Below are 12,026 nucleotides of genomic sequence, written 5' to 3'. Positions count from 1 at the left end.
AAGCATCCCTGTTTAAACCCTCTCAACAGCTTCCCCACGTAGATAACATCAAATCCATTCTCCTTGTCAAAGCTTACAAAGCCCATTGTGAAACTTCTCTACCATGCTCTATTCTGGACTTTGAGGATATGAAGGTAAAGATGACACACTCAACCCCCTCTCTCAGAGTCTGCAGTCCAATTAGTGAGGCTGCCAATAAATAAAACATCAACCATCAAGTTCAAAATGGCAGACTGAGGCTGTGAGCAGCAGAGGAAGTGCTAACCCGGAGGATAACGAGGAGAGGATTTGGCAGCTGGAGGAATCACAAGTTCTGTATAGTTGGGGGCAGTTGAATGGGGTTTCTGGATGCAGTTTCATGTAATCCCAGAAGACAAACTCCATAACTCTTTCAGTAACAGCAAATTTCTTTCCCAGAAACCTCTTTTTATCAGAATGTGTGTATGTGTGTGTGTGTGCATGTGTGCTTCTGGCTGTTCATGGAGGCTAGAAGAAGGCATCAGATCCTCTAGAACTGGAGCTGTAGGTCATTGTGAGCTGTCCAGCATGGGTGCTGGGGACTCAAGTAGGGTCCTTTGGAGAGTAAATGCCCTAACCGCTGAGCCATCTCTCCAGACCCCCCTAATAGCCACTTTAATACTACTTGGGTAGACAGGAGATCATCTGATTGCCATTGGGTTTTATGTAGACGAATACACAGAAGCTCAGAGGAAAACAGTTTCTCAGCCAACAATAATCTATGGCCAAGTGCCGGTTCCTGAGTCCACACTGTTCAATGGAAGCCTAATGGGAACCCAAGAGAAAACGCACATATGCAATTTCAGTGTATCTACTAAGTACATTTATTTAACAAGTAAGAAGAAAGTCAAATTCATTTCATAATATATACCCCTTGGCCCAGGAAGCTAAAAAAAAAAAAGAAAGAAGAAAAGAAAGAATGAAAGAAAGAAAACTTGTGCAAATTTTGAAAATCCGGTGTTATTTGATTCACACCTAACATCTCAGGACTAGCCACACTTCAGTAGCCACATGAGACTATCTTATGTGTCGGCATTCCAAACCTCTGTTTTGTTTTGTTTTGTTTTTTTTTAAATTTATTTATTTATTAAAGATCTGGGAGCCCAGCACTGTTCCCTACTCTCACAGAACTGCCACAGCTTTAGGTTCCCACCCTTTAAAGTATCCGCCCCGCCCCCTTGCCCGCCCTTTCAGGATCCCGGCGGAAGCCGCCGAGTCAACATGCGGCGCGCTTTACGGTTGCGCTTCCTTTTACGGCAGTGTGGCAGGCCCCGGCCTCGCGCTCTTTTATCCTATTGGTTCTGAGGCACTTTACGGCAGTGTGGCAGGAAAAGATATTGAGCGGTTCGAGAGTGAGTGGAGGTAACCAGGATACCCTGTGCTTATTGGGTCTGGAACCATGGACGTGGGCGAACTTCTAAGCTACCAGGTAGGTGAAGTTGGCAGGCTTCGTCCCGCCGGGGTCGCAGGGCCAGAGTCCCGTCATCGCACCTTCTCTGGCTCTCTGGCCCGCACTTCTCATGCTACCCTGGGGTTCTAGCCTGTCATTGCACTCACTCCCCGAAACCCTCGTGGACTCTTTCGATTCCTTCCCTTTCCATGCCTGAGCCCTTTGATTTCCCTTTCCCACCCGGCAGCCTGGCTCCCTTCCGCTCATCTTTGGTCTCGTTTCTACCGATTCGTAGGGCTTGAGGCAGTAGGGAAGAGCACTTTCCCCCGCTTGGGGTTGAGCCTCAGTTTCTCTACCAGCTGCTGGTGTAGCTTTGGGTACAGTCTTTCCCCCGTCGCTGAGCCTCAGTTTGTTTATTTATTTAAATCTATAAAATGGGTATGTGTGAAAGGTCATTTGAAAGCGCAGAAACCAGTGCCCATGTTCCCGCAATGGTTAAGATGTTTGGAAAATGGAGCATGGATGGGTCGGCAAGAGACTTATTGACCTCCTTGCTCAGGGTACTCTTGGTCAGTGGGTGTGCCAGAGGGAAGAAAGGTCTTGCCTGAGGTCGCTCAACAATTACAAGCACGGTTAATTGAAGCTCAAGTGTCCAGGCTCCCAGCCCAAAGTTCCTGCCCTCTTTTGGCTGCCTGATGAGGCTCCCTGTGTCCAGTCTGGTTCACTGGTCTCAATCGTGTTAAAACCCGTGAACTGTAATTAGTCTGAGTTAGGAAGTTCTGTAAGTAAATCACACTGGATTTTAAAGACAGTTTGAAAAGGGTAGTATTTTTATTTTATTTATTTTTATTTTTTTGAGACAGGGTTTTTCCTGTGTAACAGTCGTAAACACTCCTAGCTGTACTGAAACTCACTTTGTAGACTAGGCTGGTTTTGAACTCACAGAGATCCTCTAGCCTCTGCCTACGAAGTGCTGGGATTAAAGGCGTGTGACAGCACTGCTGGGCGAAAAAGGTAGTGTTTTTATATTGATTACTTGAGCCTTGGTCATTGGTTATATTGATTGAATGATCCTATTTTGGGTAATGGGTGAAATAAAATACAATTTAAGCCAACCATACCGGTTTGTGTTGATTTTTAGAAGTGTAGCTACTAGCAATAGCTCTGCAGTCAAGAGTAGGCAATGACAAGCTGAACCTGAGCTGGCTGCTGCACGCCTTTAATCTCAGTGCCTAAGTGGGATCATGGTGAGTTCCAGGCCAGCCAGGGCTACATAGTGAGTGACTCCACTCCCCCCAAAATAAGGCTTGAATTTAGTGCCCCTGGTTGCTTGCAATCTCTTTTTTCTTGCTGATTGTTGTAACTTTGAAACAAAATGCTTTATGGTACCTACCTCATGGTCTGTTGGGAAACTGTTAAATTATTAGACCAATGTTTGTTGAAGAGTAAAGGAATCCATAAATATCCCTTAGCCCATATATAAAAGATTGACCCCAGAGATGGAGACTCCAGACATAATGAGAAAGAATTTGTAAGTAACCAGGAGATGTGAGCCTTTTAAGATGTGTGTGTCTCTTTAAGACATTGTAGCATGGTGGTGGTGGTGGTGGTGGTGGTGCATGCCTTTAATCCCAGTGCACGCATTTAATCCCAGCACACACCTTTAATCCCAGCACTAGGAAGGCAGGGACTGGTGGATCTCTTGAGTTTGAGGCCAGGCTGTTCCAAGAGTGAATTTCAGGATAGCCAGGGCTGCATAGAGAAACCCTGTCTTGTAAATCCTGCTCCCCTCCATCCCCCCAAAAAAGACTGTGTAATTGATGATGGAACAAGAACAGTAGTAGGCAAGTTACTGATGAGTGCTTATTTGGGAGTTAGGGGCTGGCTAGTCCAGTCCATTGACTCAGATCTGGAGCAGTTCTGCCAGAAAAGGTCCATTCTTTGGCTACAGATACTTATTGAACACTTACTGTATGCAAGGTACTTAGTCCACTGAGCATATGATGTGATGAACGAGACAAGGCTTTTACTTTCGTATGAAATGTAAACATGGTGGAGGACTCACCAGAGAATAATTGAGCAGGTAAACAGGAAACTCAGATTGCTGCATGTGTTGTGAAGGGAGTAGAGCAGAATCTGCAGGGAAAGTGTGAGCATGGTTTGGGGACAGCTAGGCACATGACAATTGGACACAGAAAGTGTGGCCCACCTGCATCAAGCTCTTTCCTATGTGCAAAGTACTCACTGGGTTTCAAAGCTTTGTTGTGGACAAATGAAAATGAAGTATCTTAATTCTTATGTAGATTACATTTGATAGATTGGATTAAGAAAAATAGGTTATTAAACTTCAATTTTGTGTCTACTTCAAAATTTAAACTTACATGTAAAGTTTTTTTTTTTTTTGTGACTTTCCTCCTATTTCTCTTGGACACCACTGCCATAAATAACTTGTTTCAGGGCTGAGCCAGTCTTGATAAGGCAGACAGGACCATTAGGTGAGCAGAGAGAAGAGCCATGTAGCTAGAACTTGGTGAGTGGACAGGACACCCGGAGGTGATGAAACTGGAGAGGTAGGCAGATGACAGCCTTTGTAGGACTTCTGTGGACCAGGAAAAGGCCTTTGTGTTTTGGGAGGTGATGCAGATGTCTTCATTCAACCCAGTTGTTTTGAACAAGAACACTGATCTGATAGACAGACTTTGATGTGGGAGATGTGTATGCTGTGAATATGTTTTATTGCCATTGGTTAATAAAGAAGCTGCTTTCCACCAATGGTTTAACAGAATATAGCCAGGTTGGAAAAGATATATATAGAGAGAGTAGGCAGAGCCAATGAAAAGCCTGTAGCTGCCTACAGGAGACAGATACACCAGAACCTTGCTGGTAAGCCACAGCCATGTGACGATACACAGATTAATGGAGATGAGCTAGTTTAGGATGTAATAGCTAGCTAAAAAAATGCTTAAGCTACTGGCCAAACAGTATTGCAAATAATATAGATTCTGTGTGATTATTTTGAGTCAGGGCAGTCGGGAAACAAACTAGCGGCCTCTGACAGCAAGACTTAGCTGAAGTCATTGGCCAAGATGGTGACTGCCAGGCCAAGGCAGTGACTGACCTGTTACCAGAATCTTGGTCTTGTATTTACAGCTCTGTTTCTTTCATCAGGGTCTACCTCCATTCCTATCTGAAAAGATGGTGGTGCCTAGAGTCTAGTTTATAATCAATCAAATACACCCAACCTCCTGTGGGAATCTTTTTTTTTTTTTTTTAACTTTTCAAAAGTCTTTATTGAACCAGTTACATGTTAAATCCCAAAGCATTTCACATCTTTTGTATTTTCAAGACAGGGTCTCTCTTTGTGGCCTTTACTGTCTCAGTGTGCGCCACGACTGCTGGCAGAACCTGGCTAAATCAGAAAGTTTTAGTAAAAGTTTCTGCTTGCTTCCAGGGAAGTCCTCTTGTTTTTTTTCCAACAAACTGTAGATGAGATCATAAATGATGGCCTGCCCCTTCACTGGTTACATGACTTTAAAAAAATAAATCATTAGAGCCACCCAAGTTCAATGCTACAACTGCCCAGAGGCATATGTAATTCTCAGGCTATCCCGTTTTACAAGAGCCAAGGCACGTATGAATCTGACCCAATGCTCTATTGCCATGAGGCCAGCTTCCGTCTGCTCTTCCTCCTTTACGACCACCAAGACCAGCATCAAGATCCATTGGGAAAGGGAACCGGTGGGTGTCCTGTGGGAATCTCGAGGACCAGATGAGCTTATGGAAGTGAAAGTGCTTTGAGGATGGTGACGTTCTGACACAAAATAATTATTTACCTGCATCCTCACCAAATCCACATAACAGCCCTATGAGGAATTTTCTCTCTTTTTCCTTCCTTCCTTCCTTTTTTTCTTTTTTTTTTTTTTTTTTTTTTTTTTTTTTTTTTTGGTCAGGGTCTTAAGTAGACCAAGCTGTCCATCACGTAGTCGTAGTCAAAGATGACCTTGAATTGCTGACCCTTCTGTCCACCTCCCAAATGCTGGGATTACAGGTGTGCACCACCACACCTGGTTTATGGTATGCTGTGGACAGAACCAAACAATGCTTGGCAAGCACTCTACCAACTGAACTGTATCTCTAGCCTGGTAGGAAACCTCCCTTTCCCCTACAGGGTCTCACTATGTAACCTTGGCTGACTTGTAGGCCAGGCTGCCCTCAAACTTAGAAAGATGTACCTGCTGCCTGCCTTTGCCTCCAGAGTGCTATGATTAAAGACTTGTATGATCATGCCCGGCACATGGAACTGTTTTAATCCCCATTTTACGGTGGAGGAAAATGAGACCTGACTGAAGGTACCAAGCCAGAGAATACACAAGCAGTTCTGTTTCGTAGCTGGAGCTCCTGACTGCTCTGCTGGTCTGTCTGTCTGTCTGCCGGGTGCCAGAGGCAGAACTAAAGTGCTTCCAGGTCAACTGTCAGGTCTAATCCTCAGCACACCTGCTGGGACTACTTCACGGGAAGGGAGACTGAAGCTAGGGAGGCAGGCACCCTGGCTGTTAACCTCAAATCGCCGGGAAGCAACAGAATGCCCGAGCACAGTTTCCATTTGGTTTTAGGCTTAAAAACTTTTGAGTTGAAGTCTTACTACTGTTGCTCATAGTCAGCATTGTCAAAGCTGACTTCACCTGAGCACTGAGCTCCTGCGTGGGAACAGAAGGGAGTGAAATTGTCTGATTGGAATGTTCCCAGCTCAAGAGTTGACTCAGTATCCTGAGACTTGAGGTTCTAAGCATTCTAGTCAGATACCAGGTGATGTTAAAGCTGTGGTCAGGGACTGTGCATGCAGGCCCCCGGTCTAGAGTTCTGCACTCCTTTTAAGCTTTTCCCATCAAGCCAGCTCTCGGTTCTCATGGGCACTGGTTTGCAGAGTTCTCAGTTTAAGCTCTGCTTCTTCCCTGCCACTCAAAATTGAGAGCAAATCACTTAATCTCTCTGGGCCTCAGTTTCCTTAGATATGTAATGAGGGGATTAAGTGTGACTCTTCGTGAGGTCCCTAGTAGCTTTAAAATGCTGTGATACTAATTATTTAGGCCAAGGGCTCCAGAGAGTAGATAAAAAAGCCTGGTGTAGCAAAAAGAGTTGGGGCTGGAGACCTGGGAGTTTGGGGTTTTAATCTAGCCTTTGTCAGCACTTGTCTGGGTGGCTCAGGACAGGCCGCTTTCCCTCTTTGCATTGATTCTTTTGTTGGTTGTCAGATGAGGAGGTCAGGTTGTACAACTTCTGGTTCTTTCCATCCCTAAAACTCAGGGTCTAAGGTGAGCAGGAAAAAGTACCCTACTGTGACAGGAAATGTTTATTAAAACTTTAACATTTTTTTGCATGCTTATTAAATTTCATATTTGGGGCAAGTCAGTGGGAAGATTACAATTTTCTGCTGAGATTGGTTCTTCTTGTAATAGGCAGGAGAGCGCCTCGGTGTATGCCTTATATCCTTGACAGATGTTAACAATTCATTTGAGAAGACAGGAGAATTACAATGTGGACAGGAGGTGGTGGAAAAAGTCTTAAGGAGGAAACCAGTTATGTTCCCAATATGGAAATGTACTTTTTTGATGCCTTCAGGCTTAGACATCTCATCAAGAAGTGTGCCCAGCAGTTGCTCGGCTGAGAAGTTTCTGCCACATAGGCGCAGATCTGAACTCCAGGGCACTCTCATTAATACTCATTCCACAGATGTCTGGAAAAAAGTTCTTCCTCTGAAGTTTTGCAATAAAGAATTCACATTTAGTTCAGATTGGCTTGGTGGGAACGGCTGGCTTTGCACCACCAGAGGATTCTCTTTGAGGCAGATTGGGGTCAGGGACCCTAGGCTTGGGTGACATTGCAGATACCAGTCCTCCTGTCATAGGTGGGTAATAGCACCATTTTCTTGGATTGGAAGGGCTTTTAGAAATCTCTAATTTTCTCCTCTCCAATTTCTTACTTTTGAAATAGATTTTAATGATAATAACTGTCAGTATAAAAAAAATTTGAGGAGAGAAAAACTATTACCCTAACCCAGTATTTTTTTTATTTTCACAGTCCTACATCTTTTGCGTGACTGTAACTATTGTGTATGTACTGTTTCATGTTCCTTTTTAAACTAAGCATGCATTTTCTACATATCTTTAATATATTTAATATATGTGGGTTTTTGTTTGAGTAATAGTCCATTTTCCCCTCAGTTATTTCTCCACAATTGGATATTTAGGTAGCATCAAGGTGTTTGTTCATGGAGGCAATATTGTAAGGAGCTTCTTTATTCGTGTGGCATATCCCCCTTCCCACTTGTCATTCATAATTACTTGATGCTATTCCTGAGCTAAGGGTTGCATGTGTTAAAATCACTGAGTCCTGATCCTGGGCCTTTAAGAATTAATGATGTGAGAAGTGAAGTGTGCATTTAAACACGTCACTGTGTGAATATAAGTATCCCAGGACCAAAGGTGCAGGGAATACTCGGATAAGCTCAGAGCCGGGCAGGATCAAAGGGTGTGGTCATTGAAAAAAATAAAAGGGCAGTATTGGAATCCCATCCTTGGTGGAGGAGTTCTGTGGGTGACAGAAGAAGGTGGGAAGAGTCAGTTGCAAACTGTTAGGAGCAAACTTGTGCACTGGATGTTCAGGGAGTTGGGGAGTGGCCAGAGACAATGGGGTCCTGTCAGGTGCAGAGATGGTACCCAGCACTCACCAGTGCTCGTGTGGAGCCACTCCCTCCTGCAGCACTGGGCTCTGAAGTTCCCCTGCAGTCTTGATAGTGCTGCTTGTCGGTTGACATTCCTGCAGTTTATCTAGTGGCGCGTAAAGTGCTTGTTTAAGGTTATGTGAATACGTTCTTGTGCACGTTTATCATTTGTACTTCTTGCTACCTGCTTTTTCCCTTTAAGATAGGAATTGGAGTCTGTGGTTGAGCCCTTTTGGTTGGTTGTTGTTGTTGTACCTGTAAGATACATTATCGGCAGCCTGAACACTTGTGTTCAAAATGCATCCTTCATTTTTGTGGCAGCCTCGTCTTATGTTCTAACCCTGAGAATGTATTCTGATCATACTGAAAGAGGCTGCTTTTTGCATGACAGCTTCATGCTTTCCCAAGTTTATTTTGTTAGCAAGGTGCCTATAAATAACAGGTAAAGAGCTAGTTTCATTGATGTTCCCATTTATTTTATCTCTTGCTGTTCCCTCCTTTAAGTTCATTTCTTCCCACCATAACTTCCTCATCTGTCTTTCCCCCAGCTCGTTCTTCTCCCAGGTTATACAGTATGGTCTTGTGCCTCTGTAAACTCAGGGGACGGAGCCAGCATCTAGCAGCGTGTCTTGCCCATCCTCAGTGTCAAGTGATGGTTGTTCAGGAATGGAGTACATATTAGTGCTCTTATTGCTGAGATCAAATCCCTGGCAAGAAGCAGCTCACGGTGGAAAGGCTTGTTCTAGCTCTCAGTTTTAGGGATATAATCTGTATTAGTTGTGTTTCTGCTGCTGTGATAGGATACCCTGACTAAAAGCAACTTAGGGAAGAAATGGCTTGTTTGGGTTCACAGTTCCAGAGGGATGGAGTCCTTCATGGTGGGGAGGGAGGAATGGCAGGAGGAGCCTGAGACTCTCTGGCAGTCAGGAAGCAGAGAAATCGAACAGGAAGTGAGGTCAGGCTATAAGCCCTCAATGTCCATCCTCAGTGATGTACTTCCTCCAGCAAGGCTCTTCCTTCTAAAGATTTCCTAACCTTTTCAAACAACAGTACCAGCTGGGGATCCCCTGTCATCCCATTGTGGGGAAGGCATGGCAGCAGGAATGTGAGGTCTGAGGTAGCTGGTCACATTGCACCCACAGTCAGGAAGTGGAGAGATGATTGCTGGTGCTTAGCTTGAATTTTCTTTTTCACCCAGTTCTGGACCCCAGCCAGGGAGTGGTCCTGCTCATATTCTGGTTACATCTTCCCTCCAGGTTAAAACTTGAGTTTTGGGAAACTCCCTCATAGACACACACCTGCAGGTGGGTTTCCGTGTTGTGTCTAAAGATTTATTTATTTGTATTTTACATGTATGAGTGTTTTGTGTGCATGTATGTATATTTTATGATCTCAGAGACCTGAAGAAGGCATTAGATTGCCTGGAATCTGGACTTAGAGGTGGTTCTAAACTGCCAAGTGGGTGCTGGAAACTGAACCTCAGTCCTCTGGAAGAGCAAGTGCCGGTCCATCTTTCTCACCCCTCCCTAGGGACTAATCAAGTTGTCAGGGGAGATTCACCATCCCGGACCCAAGGACCCAGCACCGCCTTTAAGTGTGTTGCGGACTTGCCTCCTGTTGGAAGCTCAGGCTCTACTGCCTGCTTGCTGGCTGGCATGTGTGCCCTTGTTTTCACCTTTGATGCATACTTGCTACTTCATCTTCTGAATAGTTTTATTTTTAATTAGTTATTTTGTGTATGACTTTTCCCTTCATGTATGTCTGTGCAGCCTGCAGATGCAGTGCCCCTGGTGGCAAGAAGAGGACACCAGAATCCTTAGGACTCGAATTATAAACAGTTGTGAGCCTCCATGTGGGTGTTGGGAATTATTAGATCCGCCTGAAGAACAGCAGTCTTCTTAACCACTGACCCATCTCTTCAGTCCCTAATTTACCTCTTAAAAATTAAAAAAAAAAAGTGTGTGTGTGTACACTAGTAACTGAAATGTCAGACGTAATTCAGGTGCTGCCAGCTCTCACTGATGTTCCATTTTTTAGTCTAGTATTCTATGTAGGCTCCTGCGTTTCATTTAATTGTCATAGTTTCTTAGGTTTCTGTGTCAGAGTTTGAAGAGTACTGGTTTTATTTTAATTAATTAATTTGGGTTTCTCTGTGTAGCCCTGGCTGACCTGGAACTCGCTCTGTAGACCAGGCTGGCCTCAAACTCAGAGATTCACCTGCCTCTGCCTCCTGGGTGCTGGGAATAAAGGGGTGCATCATCACTGCCCCGAGAGCCACATTGTTGAAGAATGCATGTGCCCTTTTCTGCCAGCCATTTCTTGGGTCTCACTGTTCTAACATGATTTTTACTGGAGCGTGACTGCAGCCCTGCTCCTGTGCTTTCAGAAGAACTTATCCATTCCTCCCCTTCAGCTCCTTGATGTAGCTACCTGTCAGCCCAGGAGTCCTGATTGACATTTCTTGTGTCTGCTGAGCTCTGGCCAGATGTTCGGCTATCACACAATTCTCTGCTTCCTCCTCTGCCCTCCCATGCCCAACTTTGCATTTTAGTCAGGGCTGCCAACTGTTCAGCTGACTTGAAAGAAGCCTTGGGGCTCTTTCTCAAAGATGAAAGGGCTGGGAGATGAAAGATTCTTTCCCCTTGGACCATGCAAGCTTGTGAGCCAACTCCCTTCAGTAGCCAATAAGGCAGAAGCCCGTGTGAGCGACTGACTCCCAGTCCGGGTAGGAAGAGGCCCTGTCACAGTTACAGCCTGAGGAGTTTGTGCTCTAATGGGAGTTGAGTGTCAGTGCTGTCTGTCACACAGGTGTCCAAACAGTTCCGCTGTGGGAAGGAGAAGGCTTCCCAGAGGAGGAGGGCTGTGTCTTTGAGAGCCTTCTGTCTAGCCTTCCTGTTCCAACTACCACCTCCTAGCCGTAGCCTTGTACAGCTCTGCCACACAGGTGACTTCCTAGGCAGGCTTGCTTTGGTCACATGGTGCTGTTGTCATGGTAGCTGAGGGTCCATTTCCTTTGTGTGCTGACGGAGAATGCTCTTCTCTAGACGTAGAGGTCATATAGTGATGGACCTAGGCCCCCCTACTTTGGAAAGACCTGTTGAGGTAGGTCATATTGAACAGCCTCCTTAATTTTGGGGGTGAAATTGGGGAGCACAGTGTCTCTCTGAGCTCATAGGTGTCACTGTTTCAGTTGGAGGAATGAATGTATAAGGTTGAACACAATAGGGAAGTTTTCCTTTATAAAAATGACTGCATCAGAGAATGCGATGTTTCAGAATAGCTTGTCAGCACTGTGGGAGGAAAGCATTTGAAGCCTGAGAAGTACCTTTAATGTTTCGCATGGCAGATGAATGCAGACTGTGGATCAGATGGCTGCATTTGAACCCCAGTTCTGCTGAGTGCTAGCTGTGTGACCTTGGGCCAGTTAATTAACCTGTAAGCCTTGGTTTTTATCTTTCAAATGGAGATCATCTAACAGTATCTGTCTCTAGCTCACCATCTTTAGAAATAGTCTCATGCTACAATTATATATATATTTAAATCCCAGGTCTCACCACTAGCCCTGACTGGTTTGGGACTTCCTGTGTAGATCAGGCCTAGAAGTCAGAGATCCCTGCCTCTGCTTACTGAGTGCTGGGATTAAAGGCATGTGCTACCATGCCTGGCTATCATCTATATATTTTGTAAAATACAGGATTAAATGAGGCAGTGTGGGCGGTATAATTCCCAGCAAATGGTAGCTGTTGATTTTTATTATTGATATTCCAAACAAACATGCTACGGGAAAACAAAAGTTTGTCTTGAATTTTGCAGAGCTGCCTCAGTGTTCCCAAGATCTTTGGTCCCTTGGAGATTAAGGTTTAGAATTAAATAAAGCGAAATGAGAGCAGTTTGTCA

The 12,026-nt window shown here is 44.7% G+C and overlaps 1 protein-coding gene and 1 non-coding gene across 2 annotated transcripts in view; one reads left to right on the top strand and one right to left on the bottom strand.

Moving 5' to 3' along the window:
• Positions 1–1,367: 1,367 nt before the first annotated feature.
• Ctnnbl1 (catenin beta like 1) overlaps positions 1,368–12,026 on the top strand; it is a 164,034-nt gene continuing 153,375 nt past the window's right edge. Inside the window, exon 1 of the mRNA XM_005363017.3 lies at positions 1,368–1,447. Within this exon, the coding sequence (XP_005363074.1) occupies positions 1,418–1,447 (30 nt within the window). The 5' untranslated portion in view covers positions 1,368–1,417. The remainder of the gene's footprint in view (positions 1,448–12,026) is intronic.
• On the bottom strand, positions 5,036–5,152 carry LOC113457864. The gene has a single exon (XR_003378352.1). It is a non-coding gene; the product is annotated as a small nucleolar RNA SNORA61 (small nucleolar RNA).

The sequence above is a fragment of the Microtus ochrogaster genome, linkage group LG8 (assembly GCF_000317375.1).
Source record: "Microtus ochrogaster isolate Prairie Vole_2 linkage group LG8, MicOch1.0, whole genome shotgun sequence".
Classification (NCBI taxonomy): domain Eukaryota; kingdom Metazoa; phylum Chordata; class Mammalia; order Rodentia; family Cricetidae; genus Microtus; species Microtus ochrogaster.
This window is presented reverse-complemented; position numbering and strand designations above follow the sequence as displayed.